We start from the raw sequence: 20,698 nt of genomic DNA on the forward strand, positions 1-20,698 counted from the left end.
TCCATTTAGGAAGTTCTTGCCTATACCTACTAACTCCAGAGTATTTCCTACTTTTTCCTGTATCAACTTTAAAGTTTGTGGTCTGATATTTAGATCCTTGATTCATTTTGAGTTAATATTGGTATAGGGTGATATACACGGATCTAGTTTCAGTTTTTTGCAGACTGCTAACCAGTTTTCCCAGCAGTTTTTTTGAAGAGGCTGCTATTTCTCCATCATATATTTTTAGTGCCTCTGTCAAAGACAAGTTGGTTATAGTTGTGTGGCTTCCTATCTGGGTCCTCTTTTCTGTTCCACTGGTCTTCATGTCTGTTTTTGTGCCAGTACCATGCTGTTTTTGTTGTTATTGCTTTGTAATATGGTTTGAAGTCAGGTATCGTGATACCTCCTGCATTGTTCTTTTGACTGAGTATTGCCTTGGCTATTCGTGGCCTCTTGTGTTTCCATATAAATTTCACGGTAGATTTTTCGATCTCTTTAATGAATGTCATTGGAATTTTGATGGGAATTTCATTAAACATGTAGATTACTTTTGGGAGTATAGACATTTTTCTTATGTTGTTACTACCAATCCATGAGCATGGGAGATCTCTCCACTTTCTATAGTCTTCCTCAATGTCTTTCTTCAGAAGTGTATAGTTTTCCTTGTAGAGGTCTTTCACATCTTTTGTCAGGTTTACACCTAGGTATTTGATTTTTTTTGAGGCTATTGTAAATGGAATTGTTTTCATACATTCTTTTTCAGTTTGCTCATTGTTAGTGTATAGAAATGCTAATGATTTTTCTATGTTGATTTTATATCCTGCTACCTTGCTATAGCTATTGATGATGTCCAGAAGCTTCTGAGTAGAGTTTTTTGGGTCTTTAAGGTATAGGATCATGTAGCCTGCAAATAAGGATATTTTGACAGTTTCTTTACCTATTTGTATTCTTTTTATTCCTTCTTCTTGCCTAATTGCTCTGGCTAGGAATTCTAGTACTATGTTGAATAGGAGTGGAGATAGCGGGCATCCTTGTCTGGGTCCTGATTTTAGAGGGAATGGTTTCAGTTTTTGTCCATTAAGTAAAATGCTGGCTGTAGGTTTGTCATATATAGCTTTTATAATGTTGAGGAACTTTCCTTCTAATCCTAGTTTTCTTAGAGCTTTTATCATGAAATGGTGTTGGATCTTATCAAAGGCTTTTTCTGCATCTATTGACATGATCAAGTGGTTTTTGTCTTTGCTTCTGTTAATGTGGTTTATTACGTTTATTGATTTTCGTATTGAACCACCCCTGCATCACTGGGATGAAGCCTACTTGGTCGTGGTGAACAATCTTTTTGATGTGTTGTTGAATTCGGTTTGCCATTATTTTGGTGAGGATTTTTGCATCAATGTTCATTAAGGAGATTGGCCTATAATTCTCCTTTTTGGAGGTGTCTTTGCCTAGTTTTGGGATAAGTGTAATACTGGCTTCATAAAATGTGTTAGGCAGTTTTCCTTCCCTTTCTATTTCATGGAACAGTTTAAGGAGGGTTGGTATCAGTTCTTCTTTAAAGGTCTGATAGAGTTCAGCAGAGAATCCATCAGGTCCTGGACTTTTCTTTTTGGGGAGACTCTTGATTGCTGCTTCAATTTCATTTAGTGTTATAGATCTATTCAGGTGATTAATTTCCTCTTGGTTCAGTTTTGGATGATCATATGTATCTAGAAATCTGTCCATTTCTTTAAGATTTTCAAATTTATTTGAATATAGGTTCTCGAAGTAGTCTCTGATGATTTCCTGGACTTCCATGGTGTTTGTTGTTATCTCCCCTTTTGCATTCCTAATTCTACTAATTTGGGTTTTTTTCTCTCCTCATTTTCATCAGGTTTGCCAGGCGTCTATTGATCTTGTTTATTTTTTCAAAGAAACAACTTTTTGTTTCATTAATTCTTTGTATGGTTGTTTTGGTTTCTATTTCATGGATTTCAGCTCTTATTTTTATTATTTCTCTCCTTCTATTTGTTTTGGGATTTGCTTGTTCTTGTTTTTCTAGGAGTTTGAAATGTATCATTAGGTCCTTGATTTGGGATCTTTCAGTCTTTTTACTATATGCACTCATGGCTATAAACTTTCCTCTCAGGACTGCCTTAGCTGTGTCCCATAGGTTCCGGTAGGTTGTGTTTTCATTTTCATTGACTTCCAGGAACTTTTTAATTTCCTCTTTCATTTCATCGATGATCCATTCTTCATTAAGTAATGAGTTATTTAGTTTCCAGCTGTTTGCATGTTTTTTGTCTTTACTTTTGTTGTTGAGTTCTACTTTTACTGCATTGTGATCAGATAGTATGCCCGGTATAATTTCTATTTTCTTATATTTGCTGAGGCTTGCTTTGTGTCCTAGGATATGATCTATTTTGGAGAAGGTTCCATGGGCTGCTGAGAAGAATGTATATTGTGTAGAAGTTGGATTAAATGTTCTGTAGACATCTACTAGGTCCACTTGATCTGTTGTATATTTTAGATCGTGGATTTCTTTATTGATTTTTTTGTTTGGATGACCTATCTATTGATGATAATTGGGTGTTAGTCTCCCACAACCACTGTGTTGGAGTTAATATATGCTTTTAGGTCTTTCAGGGTATGTTTGATGAAATTGGGTGCGTTGACATTGGGTGCATACAGGTTGATGATTATTATTTCCTTTTGGTCTATTTCCCCTTTCATTAGTATGGATGTCCTTCTTTATCTCATTTGATCAATGTAGTTTTGAAGTCTACTTTGTCAGAGATTAGTATTGCTACTCCTGCCTGTTTTCGGGGGGCCATTGGCTTGGTAAATCTTCTTCCATCCTGTCATCCTAAGCCTACGCTTATTTCTTTCGGTGAGATGGGTCTCCTGTAAGCAACAAATTGTTGGATCTTCCTTTTTAATCCAGTTCGTCAAGCGGTGCCTATTGATGGGTGAATTAAGTCCATTAACATTAAGCATTAGTACTGATAGGTATGTGATGATTCCTGTCATTTAGTTGTCTTAGTTGTTTGAAGGTTTGATTGTGTGTACCTAAGTTGAGGTTACTCTCTACTGTCTTGCTTTTTCTTTTCCTGTAGTTTGGTGCTGCCTGTCTTTTCATGGTTAAGTTGGGTTTCACTTTCTGTGTGCAGAATCCCTTGAAGAATCCTTTGTAGTGGTGGCTTTGTGATCACATATTGTTTTAGTTTCTGCTCATCATGGAAGACTTTTATTGCTCCATCTATTTTGAATGATAGTTTTGCTAGGTAGAGTATCCTGGGGTTGAAGTTATTTTCATTCTGTGCCCGGAAGATCTCACCCCATGCTCTTCAAGCTTTTAATGTTTCTGTTAAGAAGTCTGCTGTGATTTTGATGGGTTTACCTTTCTATGTTACTTGTTTTTTCTCTCTTACAGCCTTCAATATTCTTTTCTTAGTTTCTGAACTTGTTGTTTTAATGATGATATGTCGTGGAGTAGTTCTATTTTGATCTGGTCTGTTTGGTGTCCTGGAGGCCTCTTGCATTTGTATGGGAATATCTTTCTCTAGATTTGGGAAATTTTCTGTTATTATTTTGTTAAATATATTACGCATTCCCTTCACTTGCACCTCTTCTCCTTCTTCGATGCCCATGATTCTCAAGTTTGGTCTTTTGATGGAGTCAGTGAGTTCTTGCATTTTCTTTTCCCAGGTCTTGAGTTGTTTAATTAATAGTTCTTCGGTTTTTCCTTTAATTACCATTTCATCTTCAAGTTCTGAGACTCTGTCTTCTGTTTGTTCTATTCTGCTGGATTGGCCTTCCATTTTGTTTTGCAGTTCTGTTTCATTCTTTTGTCTGAGGTTTTCCATATCCTGGGTGGTTTCCTCTTTAATGTTGTCTATTTTTGTCCTGAGTTCATTTATCTGTTTATTCATTGTGTTCTTTCTTTCACTTTGGTGTTTATACAGTGCTTCTATGGTTTCCTTTATTTCTTCTTTTGCTTTTTCAAATTCTCTATTTTTGTTGTCTTGGAATTTCTTGATTGTCTCCTGTACATTTTGGTTGACCCTATCCAGTATCATCTCTATAAAATTCTCATTGAGTACCTGTAGTATGTCTTCTTTTAAATTATTCTTGCGGGCTTCATTGGGTCCTTTGGCATAATTTATCTTCGTTTTGTTGGAGTCTGGATCTGAGTATCTGTTCTCTTCATTCCCCTCTAGTTCCTGTACTAATTTTTTTGCTGTAGGGAAACTGGTTTCCCTGTTTTTTCTGTCTTTCTGTCATTGTCTTTGGTGTTGTTACTGTCCCTGTACTGTGTGCAATTAAGTATTTTCTAGTTCGTAGTAATAACAATGGTAATATTTAGAATGGAAGGGTGAGTGGAGATGGAAAGCAAGAAGTTAAAGGAAAGGAAAAGCAAATAAACAGACAAGAAGGAGAAAACAGAACAAGGAATCAGACAAGAAAGTTTCAAAGGTATAAACAGGGAGTGTTAGTGTTCTAATTGACAGTAAGCTGAACAGGCATTAGAGAGACAGAGGATTGAAAATAAAAAATAAAAAAAGATAAGAAGAAAAATAAAAAATTGGTAATGAAAGAAATATCTATATATAAAAATAAATTAAAATAAAATGAAAAATAGAAAATTAAAAAAAAATACCAAAAAACCAAAAAACCAAAAAACTTCCAAGTTCAAATGCAATGAAGTTTCAGTCTTAATAATTTGGGTGTCTGTCTCAGTCTCCAATCCTAGAGATGGTGCCTCAGATGTTGTTCTGTAGTTGTCTCATCAAAGGGGACGCATAAAATAGAACAAAACTACACGCACACACACACACACACACAAAAAAAAACACCACCAAGTGTCCCAAGTTCAAATGCAATACAGTTTCAGTAAGTTTTTCAGCATGCAGGTGTAATTCGGTTGTTCTCTCATCAAAGGTAGGGAGAAAAAGAGAAAAAAAGAAAAAAAAGGAGTCTGGAGACAGTTCTGAGAATGGTATCTGAAGCTGTGGCTTTCCTGCCTGCTGCTGTCAGCCTGCTGTTGCTGTAGGCGTTATTTATGCAGATCTCTGGGGTGAGCTTAGCACTCACCTGGCCCTGCAGGCATTGTTTACTCAGAGTTTTCCTGTGAGCCTGTGCTACAAACTTTCCCCTTTCCAAGCACTGGGAAAGGTGACACTGTACCCGCATTCTCAGGCCTGTGTGTTTATTTACAGGTCATGTGGGAGGTGGGTCTTCCCCCCTCTCCTGTGCAGTTTTCCTCCCACCACCACTTTTACAGGCTTTCCTGCTCCTGATTACTGGGTGGTGCTGCTGCTTTTGCCAGCCACCATGTTTGTTTATAGTTCACATGGGAAGTGGGTCTTCCCTCTTCTCTAGTGGAGTTTTCCTCCCTCCGGCTACTCTCACATGCTTTCCCGCTCCTGATTGTTGGGTGCACGCTCCCACTCCCGCCAGAGCCTCTCCGGCCTGCCTGGCTTGTTTATTTACAGTCCCAGGAAGGATTCCCTTCCCGCAATCTTCAGTGCTCAGTGCGCCCCACCCTCTTTCCCATGTGTCTTTATTGTTCTTATTGCTTATTATTCAGTTTCTCTTTTTTCCCTGGGTGGGCGTCGGTCTGTCCAGGGGCTATGCTGCTCTGGCCCAGGCTTGTCTGTGGGAGTACCGTGGTACCGCGAAGCTCACCTTGTCCACGTCTTCCCAAGTTGTCTGGGCGTTGGTAACTAGCGGCCGGGTGCCCTCCTCTTGTTTCTCTGTTTAATGTGAAGTGGGGATTCTCTGTGCCGGCTGGAGGTGTTGAGGGGTCAAAGTTTTGCCTCTTCTCAGTGATTTTGCCTGCAAAGTGTGTCTCCAGCATCTCTCCAAGATTTCCCTTTAGGAGGCTCGCTTTCTGCTTCCTCCCTCTAGCCGCCATCTTGGAATCGAGTCTTCAAATTGGTATTTTTTGAAACCACCAAGAATCAGATGGCTGTCACTGAATGGATTTATTTCCAACTCCTCTATTTTATTCCATTTGTCTATGTGTCTGTTTTTATTAGATGATTTTGTTATTATGGTCTGGAGTATAATCAGGTATTGTGATGCTTCCATATTACTTTAGTTGATCAGATTGCTTTGACTATTTGGAGTCTTATTTTATTTGGTATGAATTTTAATTTTTTCTATTCTATTAAAGACTAACATTGAATGTTTGGAGATTTCATTGAATCTGTAGACAATTTTCACAATATTGATTTGGCTGATCTATGAACATGGGGGAACACTGCATAGTTTTGTGGCTTCTAGAATTTGTTTTTTCAGAGTTTTATGGTCTTACCTACATAGTTCTTTCACCTTCTTCGTTAAATTTATTCACAGATATTTTATTTTTGAAGGTTATTATTGTGAATTGGATAATTTTCCTGATTTTGTTCCACATGGAAGAAAGTTCTATTGCATCATTTTACATTAGAAATTCAATTGTTCTTTAATAATTTTAAAGACTCAGTTTGCTAATATTTTTCCATTCACCACTCTTTGGTGTGTGAAGAATGAGAATAAAAAAAAATAAGCTAATGAAACTCCCTGTAGCATAAAATTTGCATGCCTTTCTATGTCTTATACGTGTTGAGCAGAACTCAGAAAGAAGTGGGGAGTCTACTCCAAAAAGCTTATCATCCATGACCAGTTAGTCTAGGCTTCTAGATCTCAGTCCCACTCTTCAGATTTTTCTGGATCACACAAAACATATCATTTATCATCCAGATGCAATGATTCTAAGAATGAGATGTTAAAGAAAGTAATTTCTTGATGGCACTGGATTTGAACTCAGGGCCTCATGCTTGCTCAACAGAAACTACCACTTGAGCCACTCTGCCAACCATTTTGTGTGAGAGGTTTTCTTGAGATAGAGTCTCTTGAACTATTTGCCCTTGGCTGGTTTCAAAGTGCCATTCTCCTGATCTCTGCCTCTTAAGTAGCTGGGAATATAAATGTGAACCATTGGTGTCCAACTAAGAAAGTAATTTCTTATTGGATAAAGAGAAATTGTGCTGGATTCAAATGAGTGTGAGGTGATATTCTCTATGTACAAGTTTCTTCTCTGCCATTAAAGTTATTCCTGTTATCTTAAGAGGAAGGAGACCAGAAGGGTTAGGAGTCCAGGCAAGGTAAGGCTCTGTCACATTGCCAAGAGAAATATTAATTCAATCTTCTATATTTCTAGAAAGGCAAGCGTCCTTTGGAGAGAGTATAGGCTGTGGGGTAAAGCTTTCTTCTTTTCTTTGTGTTGCTCTCCTAGTGAACAATGGGATTGGTTTGTGGCAGAGTCAGTTGAAATCCCTATCAGCTAGCATGCTTCTAGAACCAGCTGGCATACCAAGATTTCTATCATCAGTCATTTGTTCTGGATTTCTTTTCTCCGTGTATGCGTATGGGAATATGTATGCTTGTTGCTTTGCTGACAGTCTCTGTCACCTTCCATGATGTTAGCTGTATTTTGGGGTAATGGAAACTATTAGGTTGAAACCATCCTTACTGAAGGGGTGGAGCAATTCCCTTGGGTCCTGTTACACCCACAGTCTGTCGTTCTGAAACATAGTCCAGGATGTAGTGTCTTTCCATGTCTCTTTTCGTAGCTGCTGGAGCTCCCATAGGTAGCTGTCCATATTGATGGTCCTGTATGGCAGGGAACTTTGAACTCTTTTGTGACTCAGCCTGGTTTCCCACTGCATGGAGCTCTCATGGTTTTTAATTCAGTTTTTTCATGTAATTGTTCTGTAAGACAACATTCGTTGTATCACATGTGAATTTTGCTACCATGTCTGGAGGCAGAGGAATGCAGGGATCTTGACTCCCAAAGCAATAAGCTCATAAAAGACCTTTTAAGGATCATTTCCTGACTGTACAACATGATTACAAGTTGGGAAGAAGAGTGAACTTTCTCAGTGCCAGTTTACTAAACATATTCCAGCTCCCCTGTTTAGGCTGCACTTTTGCCTGGCATTGTGGCTAATTGTGTTTATCTGAGTTTCTCCCTCTTTCATTGTTGTGTCTATCTCCCCACCCTCCACCCCGTCTCCATCTTTGCCCAGCTGCCAGCCATTTTTAGGCTAGCAGTGCTAGAGCACTCTTTCTGTTGGGCTCTCAAAACCTCTGAGGTTTTTTTTTTAACTGTCTGATTACAACTAAACTTCACTGCCTTCCCATATCACCCATGGGGAAGCTCCCTGCTTGCCTGCAGCTTTGATTCCATCACCAGGGGAAGATAGTATTCACAATTGCTTCTAATCCATCATCTTGGGTTCTCTCTCAAAACATCTCTTCTTAAACAGGTGTCTATTTTCTCAGTAAATATTGATAGGATTCCAGTGAAATTCAAAGATCTCAGCTGTGAGAAACAACTTTAAAGAAAATAGAAGAAATCCTTCCATTCCTGGCATTTGTGTGCAATATAGATGCAAGGCATGAAATTAAAGACTATAGCTATACCTGTAACATATATACTTTAGTTCAGCAAATATTGATCTGACATTATTAAAACAGGGTAAAGCAGTAATATGGTATTTAGTGTAAGTACAGTGGTCAGGCAAGCTCTCTTTGGATTGATGATATTCTATGGGTATTTAAATGAGAAGTGGTCTTTCATTATTGTGTTTTGAGTCCATAAGAAAAATAATTCAACACACAAAACCAATTGATTTTTAAATTGGATAAACCTGTGTTCCAGCATGTGCTTTTACCTTGCTGTTAGTTTTGATTGTAAAAACTGATGACATGAAGGATGATCATCAGTACATTGAAATGGTCTTGTGAAAGTTAATGTAAACATAGTGGACATGAAAAGCTGCTTATGAAATATTTTGGGCTAAATATACTATAAATTAAAATATATCATACATTCTAACTTTACTGCAACAGAAGAATTTATATTTCCTTATTTTAATAATATATATTTATAATAAATATGCAATTTAAATACCAAAAAAGAAAACCGCCTTTAATAAAACAAAATTTACTAAGGTAAGGTAATGCTTAACCTTGAATAAGGTATTGGTAGTGGTAAATTGACGGATATTGAACTGTGAAATAAATTTAGGTCCTAACTTCATGTTATGCATTTCTATGGGTAATGTCACTACATTTTCATATTAAATCATTATGTAAAATCTCATATTATTCACATTTTTATATGTGGGAAATGAAGGTGTACAAAGATTGGGCAGCTTATTCCATGTTATACTTAGTGATAAAGAAGCAAATCCAAGTTTTAAATGTGTACTGTCTGGTCACAGAGACCAAGTTCTTAACCATTCTTCTTTACAGCTTGTAAGAAGACAATTTTGTTATACAACATCATCATCTCTAACCATATTTGTAGCAGAACATTGGAGGCTACTTAGTGAGCACACCTGCAAATGAGGAAGCTATCCTCATTTGCTTGGTATGGGATGTGGGTAAGCTGATACTGTCTCTACCTCTACTTTCTATCTGTTCTGCTCTAATTAGAGCCAACTCAGAAGAGAGAGTGAACTAAATGTGAAAAATGTCTATAATTATTGGGTCTTCTCCATAGCTGGGAGTAAAACCCCAGGTCTAACTTCCATCCTATCTTTGTGGATCAGTGCATAGGGAAACAGTAAGCAGTATATAAAAAATGTAATTAGAGATTTAATTTTAAGTCTCTGGTCTAGACTTCAGAAAGCCTTTGGTGGTGTGGAGAGCCCAGTTTTCTTAGTAGGCCTTCCTAGAATTGTGCACTGATGCTTTCCTCATGTAGCTATGCTGATCAAATTTCCTTTCCTGCTTTTCACTATTACTTTTTCTGTTTGGTTTCAGGAAGGGACATCCATATTGGTACTATTTTGGAATATGGCAAAAGGCAAATTTCTAAAGTTACAGGGAGATAGAGACCTTGGGTACCGTTATCTTTCCTCCAGACATATAAGCAGGTGGTTGGGAAATGTGGAGTAAGACCTTTTATAAGTAGAACACCTGCTGCTAAGAGGTTGAACAACTGGTCTAGCAAGAACAAGCATGTGAGGGAACTCATATGAAGTCAAGGCAGTCAATGCTGAAGTTCTGCTATGTGTTTGCTCTGGAGACACAGGGATTCCCATCATATTCAAAGATGCCAACCACACCAACATGGGCACACATTAGCAACTTTATGACCCACTTTAAAAAGCCAAGAAATTCTGTAATAACACCTTTCTGAAATTTTTTTCCTTTTAATACTTTTGTACTTTATCTCTTCACATACTGCTTATCAATTATTCAATGGAACATATTTTGGGAACTAAGAGACTCTGCTCATCTCTCAAAGGAGGGTTCTTTCTGGCCTCAGACTTGAGATGTTTCCCAAAGCGAGGAGGTGAACAGAGAAGGCACAGACATAGGTAGTGAGGACAGATTAACTTTATTAGCATAGTGTCTTCAGAGGGACTGGAGGCCTTCAGTTGGCAGCAATGGTGTCTTGAATCCAATCCAAATACCTGCACACTTTGGTGTATATTCCAGGATTGTCTTTCAGGGCACAGCCATAGCTCCAGGAGACAATTCCCTGGAGCTCTCCATTGCAGACTACAGGGCCACTGGAGTCATCCTGGGGTGCGGAAGGACAGATGATATAAAGAGTAGATTAAGGTTAAGGTAATGTAGTACTCCTACTATGAGCTTAAGGCCCTATTCTAGTCAGCCTTTTGGAACCATGTCGTTCTCATGGTGGGTCATTCTCTGGTCTCACAAAGAAAATGAAACAGTCATATGAACCTTCCTCCATGCTCCCACTGCATGGAGCTCCCAGCCTCACCACTGTGGACATTTAATGCTACTCTCAGTTGATGCCTCAGTATGGGCAGGCTTTTGGTAAATGAAGGGCTTAAATCACCTGGCAGGAATCCTTGCCTCCCTCAAGGAAGCCAGCACAGACCATGTTGCTGGTGACTTTCCCAGGGTAGGAGACTTCACAGTAGGCTTGACTTAGCCGTGGGGCTTCCAGACACTGCAACAGGTCTGGAATTTTAACTGTAAGAGGCAAAAAATGATCAACAATGGATTAAGTAAATGTAGTATAACTCAGTCATAAAGAAGAATGAAATTATGTTGCTTAAAGGTAAATAGGTAGAACTGGAGAAAGTTATGGTAAGCCAAGTAAGCCAGGCTCACAAGGTCAAAGGTTGCAGTTGCATGTTCTTTGTTACCTGTAGAATCTATAAATTACAATGCATATCTCTATCTCTACCTATCTATCTATCTAGAGTGAGAACATGATTGCATTATTGTATTAGTGGTCTGTCTGTGGGAACTACAGGAGGCAGAAGAGGGAAAGAGAATGTCAGAGAGTGAAAATTGAAACATTACATCTATATATGAAAATAATATAACACAATCCACTGTAAGCTATTAAATGATAGTGGAGCAGGGCAATAGAGAAAGAATTAGTATAAGAGTGGAGGGTTAACCTGAAAAAAGCATAATACATATGCATGTCTGAAATTCCAAGGCAAAACCCCCTTGGACTATCAATATACACTTAAAAAATGAAGAACAGGAAGTTACATAACACAGGTCTTTTGTAGGGGTGGGCACCAGTGGGAGAAGGGAGGGCATAAGAAAATGGTGAAGGAGAGCAAATATGGCAGATGTATTTTGTATTCATGTGTGAAAATAGAACAATGAAATCTGTTGAAATTGTTCTAAGAAGTGGGGAAGAGGGGATAAGGGTCACTGATGGAGGGAGTGAATTTAATTAAGATATATTGTAAGCACATATGTAAATGCTACAATGTATCCTTATGTACAACTATTATATGCTAGCAAAAAATTCAGCCCCTCAAAACAATAAATGAAATATGCGTCAGAATTGGCTGGAGAACAACATTGAAGACCTGAACACTAGGGACAGGCACTGGCGATGACCCCAAAAGTGTAATCCCAGTAAGGAAAAGTGGCTTTTATTTTCCAGAACAACCATTTCCTTCCAGGAGTTAATAGCATGTTCTTTATTAGTCCTGCTTCCATTTTAGGATAAATTCCTTGGGAATCTGCACATCTCCGGTGCCAAATCCAGACCACTGTGTTAGAGGGCACTTGAAACCTATTTGCAGGTTGGAACCAAATGGGATCAAAGTCTAAGCTCCTTGGTTCTTGAAGTCATGGCAAGAGAAGGAAGTGTGTGTGTGTGTGTGTGTGTGTGTGAAGGGTTCCATTCACCACCAGAGCTGAGGGTGTTGCCCCAGCCAGAGATAAGGCACTGGGTGCCAGCAGGTGCACAGGAGCTGGGTAGAAATACTGTAGCCACCCGGGAGTTGAGGGATGCAGGTGAAGAGAGGTTGATCAACAAGACATCATTGTCCAAGGTCTTTGAGTTGTAGCTGGGGTGGCGGATGGCCTTTGTAGCTTTGATAAACTGTTCATCTCCCTCAATGACTTTGATGTTATGCTCTCCCAGTCTCACTTGGATGTAGCTGTTGGAAAAAGGAGGTATGGTTGAGGCTTTCTTTCCATTGTACAAAACACTCCAGGGTCTCAACCTTCCTGGAGTGGACCTAGAGTTTTGGGATGGTACACTCAGCAATAACAAAGGAGCAGTGCAGCAGTGGTGGGTAAGTGCTGGTGTGAAACTGGCATTTTATGTCTCAAAAGTAGGTTGTGTGGAGAGTATGAGGTGTAGGACTACCATTAAGGACTACTCTTTTAACTGTTGTCCCATAGTCCTATTCTGCATATTGGGCTGTGGACATAAAAGAGCAACATAAAATTGCCTCATTCTAAGTAGTGGCTTTGCTAACTACATGCAGAGCCCTTTGATTTTTTCCTTCAGTTTTGGTAAACACTATTGTTTTGTTAGAACTATTTCAGTGTGGCTCTGGAACCTGCAGCAGCAGCCTAACCTAGGAACTTATTTAGAAAGTCTCATTCTTACTTCCCACCCTGATCTTCTGAACTAAACTTTAGGGCATTGTGTCCGGCCACTCTATGTTTTCAAACCTCCGGTTTGTGAAACCCTACTGATGCACACTCAGTGCTGAGAGACCTTGGTGGAGGCATTGGTTCTCAGCTCTGTCTATACAGTGCCATCAACAGAAGTAGAAAACCCTACAAATTCACCACTCTTCAAACATCTTCCTGAAAATCCTTGAGTTCATTGTACTGTTATACAACCAAGGTATTAATATTTGTTTAAGGTCCTTGCCTGTCTACCTCACTGTTCCTTATATTATTAAAATAATCCCTCCTTGCTTATGACCTTCAGTTCTTGCTGTTTTGTGGGTTGTTTGGGGTTGTGTCTTCCATTTCTGTGTCCATCTTTACCCACAGCTCCCTCAAGTCAGCTGCTGCCAGTAACATCTCTTCATTATGATTATTCCCATCCACCTTCTACCTAAGGATTTGCCTGGGCTGACCCCCCCATCCCTCCAATATGCTTGAACAGTGAACTCTACATTCAAGGGTCCAGTACTTACTAATCATAGCAGTGAGCTGCAGACACTACCCACAGGCCATTGATGAGGGAGCTGCCATAGTAGTAGGAGTAGCCATCATGTAGGGACACCTGGTATGGGACAGAATTCTCCTCACAGGTGTAGCCTCCAACAATCTTGTCAGCTTCATCAACAGGGAATGAAACTTAAGTGGAGACAGGAAGAGAGAATGCAATGGGGTCAGAGTAGAGAGAAGCATCCTAGTTCCCTTAGTCAGGACAATCTGTCCAGTGAGGGCAGAGTAGAGACAGCCCACAGTTGCACTTAAGCAGTGTAAAGGGTGGGACTGCACGAGTACAACTTCATACTGACAACCTTAAAATTGCCTGCAAAGTTTATACCCAATATTTATGCTGGAACTTGGATATATACCAAAAGTTCAAGGGATAATCTCTAGCATAAATAGTCTTGAAATCTCCCTAAGCACATTTGAGGTTAAGTACAGCTGTGGTAGAACCATTCCTGTTCTTTTTATGAACTACAACTACCTGGTGTCCCTTTCCAGCTTCTCTGAACTTACACGAAGGATAGGGATTGGAATGACTCAGAAGGTGAGCTCAGGAAAGTGGTAAGGAGTGCTAGGGGGAAGAGAACATGAGGGTGTAGGTAGGATAGGAGAGGCAGCAAAGATGACTGAACCCTTGACTTCCTGGAAATGGAGGGTAGGGCCAAACACATGACTTGGAACCCACCAACAGCTCCCAGAGGGCCAAGATCAGGAGAGCACTCAGGGTGGCTGAAAGGTATCTGTGCAGTGGTGCTGAGCCTGCTTTACACCTCTCAGGATCAAATGGAAGTCACAGGGGTTAAAGGGTGACTGTTCCTCTTTCCACAAACACACCTGCAGCCTTCCCCATCTGATTCTTCCTTCCTTTCTGCTAATATTTGGCTACTTGTGGTGGATAACCTAAAGTTGATAAGGAAACTTATCTTCTGAAGACAAAGAAGGAGAAAAGCTGATTCTTGGAAGAAGGCTAAGATGGAGACAGAAGGGAAAACTAATCTCCTACCTATACAACTGTTCTTTATTAGGCTGAGGAGATGAAAAGGAGAAAGACCAGGAATCTAAGAAATACTCTGACTTTCTGGAGATTTATATAACTTACTTTATGGAAGGACTGTTATTTGTAGCAAGCTTGGCTACTCAGGGTCCTAGATTCACCAACAGTGGAAAGAAATGTTGAATAAATCCATTGCTTGTGACCATGAAGTCCCTTCTTTTCAGTCTAATCCACTAGATAGGAAGGTCAAATGCAAATGCTTTGTGCATCAGAATTACATTGGCAAATGGGAAGAGAGACACAGAGCACATTAGGAGTTTGGACTTGGATCAGGCTCTCTTTTCAGCTAAGGCTCATGGATATCCACTGCTTTGAAGGATCAGTGGCAAAGATTAAATAGGAGCTGACCTGATAAATCAGGGAGATGGAAGACCAGTTTCACTTTTCTCCTCTTCCTCAGTGTCAGGTCATTTGACTCTCTCATTGCTCAGGCTGTCATGGGTTCCTGTAAGAGCCTTATAGTTACTCTGGCAATATGTACTAAATATTATGAAAACTGTTCTATCTCTATAGTGTACAGTGCCAAAACTAGAATTATATGTCCCAGATTGGATATAAGAAAATGTTTGGATAATGGTCAATTGGATCATATCAGAAAATCACCAGTAGGTAGAGAGATTAGCACACCACGGTGATGGGAAAATACTGAGCACAACATGAAAGATATTGGGGGGGGGTGGAGTTCTGTAATTTTCTATTTAATCTGCAGGGAGTCTATTACCCTGTCATCAGCCCAAAGTAAATATTCTTGAAGAGGATCCAAATATTCAACTCATATTGGCCACCAAGACTCAGTCCTAAAATTTTTTGCAGACAATTTTGCCAGAGGTATGTAGAGATAGCTTCTGTGTAATCTTGTTCTAAAGGTGTCAGTCAATTTGAAGAGACTCTTTATGGGGTGAGTGTCCTCTATTATTCTGAGTTCAGCATTGCTGAGAGGTAAGAAAGGACAGAGTTCATATTCAAGTCCTCCAAAGGGGAAAAAAATGAAGTGAATGTTATGAAGATGTGAATAGAGTAGAAGTTCAGCTCAAATGCCAGTGGTTGGATTGAATATGCCAAGCAATCCAGAGGATGGAAGAAATAATAACCAGACTACCTTTGGGGAAATGGCAATGTGTGGATCATGGAGCAACTTTTTGTCCAATCCCCAGCATTGCTGGCTGGGCCAGATTCTCCACAACAGAAACTCACAGATCAAAGCTCTCACTTCTTCAACCTGCACCTCATCCAATGACTGATTGCCTCATACCTAAAGGGGGGAGTAATTTTTTTTCAGTGCTAGTCTTATTTTCATAAGTTTTACACAAACAGCAGTAATACACTGACTTTCCTTTATGCTGAGCTTCAGAGTTTAGATTTTCATAAATGATTCTTCATTGTGAGATATGCAAAAGGGAATCATTTCCCTTTATAGATGAAGAGACTGAGACTCAAAAGTCTTTCTTGCCTAAGATGTTATCAAAAAATGGCAAAGCAGCCATTAGGCTATTGTGAAACTTGGAAAGTTTTGTGAAATGTGGGATTTACTGCAGGTGGCATCTAATAGGTTTGCTGAATTTCAAACCAGAGTTCTACAGATGGGAAATTATGCATGTGGTTTCCACCTGACATTTGCCTTCCTGTTATAAATAGAAAGCTGATCTAATATTTCCCTTGAAACCTTGTGTCAGCCTCATATTTTGCCTTGACCCTTGGTCAATCTGACCCATGTCTCTAACACAAGGGCATACTTCTCTGTACTCACAGGTAGTTGCAGGAGTCTGAATGTCAGGTTGTGGTCTGTAGATAGTAGATGACGTTTCTTAACTTGATTCTGTGTTGTTTCCTTGTGTGGAGTGTTCATAGAGTACTGCGTTAGAGGATGGAGACAGAATTTTTCCCTTGCATCTATGCATTCCAGTGTCCACTAGACAGGTGGCCCAAATGAAGGTTCTCCTTGGCCAAAGATTGGAAATTATTTTGAGAAAAGATATTTTTGTATTGGTTCTTGTGACTCTGAGTCCTACAAGGAGACTTCCAAGGGCATGAGATTTCTGCATTTAAAGCTTAAAGAGCACCCGTTTGCTATTGGGAGCTTCTAGTTAAAGGCTGAAACCAGGTTATTTCATGGCAGCAGAAATAACTTTGCAGGGACAAAAAGCAGTTATAGGTAGAGACAATTACCTCACAGTCAAGATTCATTTGAGTTAAGTGGGTTCCAATCTAGGTGCTTAAAGTAAATTTGGTCCCTTGTGCAATTATGGATATTATTTACTCTCACCTATCTTCCTTGGTCGATTTGTCTCATATATTCTCCTGGCCCCCAACTGATGTTCATCATATCAAACCAGTGTCCTTTAAATATGATAATATGAATAGTTTTTGTGTGTTTATTCTCCACCAAATATTGTGTGACCCTCATGGGCCTTTTTCATCATCACAAGCACCTGTGGGTTTTCCCAAATCACAGACAATCAAATGGCCTTTATTAGGGTAAGGTTACTTGCTCATGCTCACCCAGCAGTAACTTGGAAATATGAGATTCAAGCAGTGTGGTTCCATTATAGACCTTCATGGCCTGCCATGAAACATTCTGCTCTCTCAAAAGCCTTTGTAGAGTTTATCCCCAAGAAAGTGCACTATTGCTTTTTAAAAATTTCCTATTAGAATATATCAATAATATACTATAATTTGTTTCATTGTGACATTTTATTAATGCATATAACAGAGTCAATCATATTCATGTCTATATTATTTACTTTTGTGTCACTGTGGCTAAAATGTCTATGACAACAATTTAAAGGAGAAAAAAATTTCTTTAGGATCACAATTTTGGAATTTCAGTTCATAGTCCTTGTCTGTATGGATTCTTAGCCCACAGAAAGGCAGAACATCATGGAATTAGGATCTTGTGGCATCAGCTGTTCACCTCATGGCAGACAGGAAGCCAAAAAAAGAGGAAGAACTGAGAACCAGGGATGTCTCCAGTGATCCACTTCCTCCAGCTAGTCTCTACTTCCTAAATTTTCCAGAACATCACCCAATAGCACCACCACCCAGAAGCAATCACTTAACCCATTTTATTTATCCATTCATCCTTTGTTGGGTACCTGTCCTGATTCATCCAGACTCCATATGTTAGCTGTTGTGAACAGTGCCATAATAAACCTGGGTATTCAGATATATCTACTGTATGCTGAATTTCATTCCTTTGTTGTATATACTCTAGAGTGGTGTAGCTGCTAGTTTTAGTTTTTTGAAACCCCCATACTGACTTCCATAGTGTCTAGACTAATTTACTTTCCCACTAAGAGTGTATAGGTTTATTTTCCTTGCATGCTTGCAAATTTGTTTGTGTTTTGTTTTCTTGAGTCTAGCCATTCTGACTGAGGTGAAATGGAAACTGAATGTACTTTTCTTTGCATTTTTCTGAAAGCTAAGGATGTTGAACATATTTTTCAAGTATTTATAGGCCACTTTACTTCTTCTTTTGTGAACTGTGTTAAATTAGTTTGTCCTTTTATCAATTGGATTAATTATTCTTTAGCACTTAATTTTTAAATTTAATTTAAATTATTTTAATTATTGTATACTAATTATATGAAAGGATTTCATTTTGACAATTCTATATATGAATGTAGTATACTTTGAGTTAGTTCACACCCTGTATTATATTTTGATTAATTCTTCCCAACCTTTTCAAAACAGTGTTTGTTGGGTTTCATTGTGGCTGTCTCCATACGTGTTTATGGAACTACGTTGATTCTTTTCACTCCTACTAATACTTTCCTTCTGCCGTACTCTAACTCCCTGATTCCCATGCAGCATCTTTTATTTCATGTCCCAGTATTTCTTCTTATTATTCCTTTTTCCTTCTTCTTCATCCTCCTCCTTACCCTTCCTCCTCCTCCTCCTCCTTCTTCCTTCTTTCTTCCTCTTCCCTTCTTCCCATTTCCGCTCCCCTTCTTACTTTTCCTCTTTCCCTTCCCCCTTTCCTTCTATTTCTCCTCCCTCATCATCCTCATCATAATTATCATCATCATTTTATATCTAGGTTCCACAAATGAGTGAGAACATGTGGAATTTGGCCTTTTGAGCTTGGCTTATCTCACTCAGCATGATAATTTCTAGTTCCATTAATTTTCCTGAAAATGTCATAATTTCATTTTTCTTCACAGCTGTGTAATATTCCATTGTGTGTACACAAATATGTATATTCTATCTATCTATCATCTGTCTATCTATCGTCTATCTAATCTGTCTATCTTCTCTATCCATTCATTGGTTGTTAGGCACCCCAGCTGGTTTCACAGTTTGTCTATTGTGAAGAGAGCTCCAATAAACATGGGTATGAAGGTATTTTTCTTGTACATTGATTTACTGTCCTTCAAATATATGCAGAACAGTGGAATGGTGGGATCAAAAGGTAAATCTACTTTTAGTGTTTTTGGAACATCCCTACTGATTTTGGTAGTGTTTGTACTACTTCATGTTCCCATATATAGTGTATAAGGGTTCATTTCCCCCAAATCTGTGTCATAATTTTTGAGTTTTTTTCTTCATGATTACCAGTATTACACAGGTGGCATGGTATCATAATGTAGTTTGGATTTGTCTATTGTTATGGCTGAGGAAGTAGAAAATTTCTTTATATATTTCTTAGACATTTGTATTTCTTCTTCTGAGAATGACCTGTTCAATTCTTTTGCCCACTTATTAATTTGATCATTTGTTTTTTTGCTGTTTAGATTTTTAAGCTCTTTGAATATTGTGCATACTAATAACTTATCCATTGACTTGCTGCAGAAGATTTTCTCCCATTCTATAGGTAGACTCTTGATCTTGGTAACTTTTTTTTCTTTCTTGATGTGCATAGAGTTGTAATTTTCAGGCAGTCCCATTTATCAACTCTTCCTCTGATTTCCTTAGCAATAGGAGTCCTATTCGTAAAATAATTGTATCTTTCGGAGTTTTCACTATTTATTCCTGTAATAGTTTTAAAGTTTCACATCTTACATTGAGATCTTTGATCCATTTAAATTTGATTTTTGTACAGGTTGAGAGATAGGGGTCTAGTTTCAGTCTTCTACATGTAGATACCCAATTTTCCCAGCACCATTTGTTGAAGAGGCTGTCTTTTCTCCAGTGTATGTTTTAGGCTCCTTTGTAGAAGATCAGAGAGTTGTGTGGCTTTATTTCTGGGTCTCTATTCTCTTCCATTAACATTCATACCTTTTTTTATTCCCAGTACCATGCCATTTTTGTTACTATCACTCTATAGTATAATTCAAATTCTGGCATTGTGGTCCCTTCAGCATTGCTACTTTTGTTCAGGATTACTTTTGCTATTTGGAGTCTTTTATGTTTCCATATAAATTTTAAGATGGCTTTTTATTCTCTAAGGAATGACATTGGGACTTTTATGGCATTATATTGAATCTGTAGATTGCTTTCAGTAGTATAGATATTTTCACAATATTAATTCTGCCAATCCATGAACATGGGACATCTTTCCATCTTTTGGTGCCTTCAGTTCCTTCCAGTTTTATAGCTTTCCTTGAAGTGATCTTTCATCTCTTTGGTTAAGTTTGTCCTTAGATATTTTATTTTATTTTTTGAGGCTGTTGTGAATGGTATTATTTTCCTGACTTCCTTCTCAGTCAATTCATGTTTGGTATATAGGAAAGCTACTTCTCTCTCTCTCTCTCTCTCTCTCTCTCTTTCTCTCTCTCTCTCTCTCTCTCTCTCTCTCTCTCTCTGTGTGTGTGTGTGTGTGTGTGTGTGTGTGTGTGTGTGTGTGTGGTAGTGGGGATCAAACTCAGAGCATCACACATACAGGGCAAACACTCAACCACTTAGCTACATCCCCAGACCTAAGCTACTGATTTTTATGTCTTTTTATACCTGCTACATTACAGAAAGTATTTATCATGTATTGATGGACTCTTTGGGCTCTTTAAGTATAGAAAAATTATGTCATCTGAAAATAGAGATGATTAATCTTCTTGCCCTATTTGAATCTCTTTTATTTCTTTTTCTAGCTTTATTGATCTGGCTAGGAATCCCTGTACTATATTGAATAGAATAGGTCAAGTACATCTAGAAATTTATCAATTTCTTCTAGATTTTCCAGTTTGTTTGAATATAGGTTTTCAAGGTATTGCCTAATGATTCTTGATTTCATTGAATTTGTTATCATATCACCCTTTTCATCTCTATTTTTGTTAATTT

General features: G+C 38.5%; 1 protein-coding gene across 1 annotated transcript; it reads right to left on the reverse strand.

The window, feature by feature from the left end:
* Positions 1-10,393: 10,393 nt before the first annotated feature.
* LOC109676511 (anionic trypsin-2-like) lies at positions 10,394-14,909 on the reverse strand. Its single transcript, XM_020152884.2, has 5 exons — positions 14,834-14,909; positions 13,407-13,569; positions 12,154-12,407; positions 10,829-10,965; positions 10,394-10,543 (listed from the first exon to the last, which is right to left on the reverse strand). Exons 1-5 carry the CDS (start codon positions 14,907-14,909, stop codon positions 10,394-10,396), a joined length of 780 nt encoding a protein of 259 aa, XP_020008473.2.
* Positions 14,910-20,698: the final 5,789 nt, after the last annotated feature.

This window comes from Castor canadensis, chromosome 2 (genome assembly GCF_047511655.1).
Source record: "Castor canadensis chromosome 2, mCasCan1.hap1v2, whole genome shotgun sequence".
Taxonomy (NCBI): Eukaryota; Metazoa; Chordata; class Mammalia; order Rodentia; family Castoridae; genus Castor; species Castor canadensis.

What these genes read in the sequence shown, in the direction of transcription:
- LOC109676511 (XM_020152884.2), bottom strand. Translation starts at nt 14,909, where the DNA reads ATGAGAGAGTCAAATGACCTGACACTGAGGAAGAGGAGAAAAGTGAAA. An exon ending in CAACACCCTCAGCTCTGGTG is followed by an intron (nt 10,966 to 12,153) that starts GTGAATGGAACC and finishes TGCCTCTTACAG; the next exon opens with TTAAAATTCCAGACCTGTTG. An exon ending in GAGGCAAGGATTCCTGCCAG is followed by an intron (nt 10,544 to 10,828) that starts GTGATTTAAGCC and finishes TCCGCACCCCAG; the next exon opens with GATGACTCCAGTGGCCCTGT.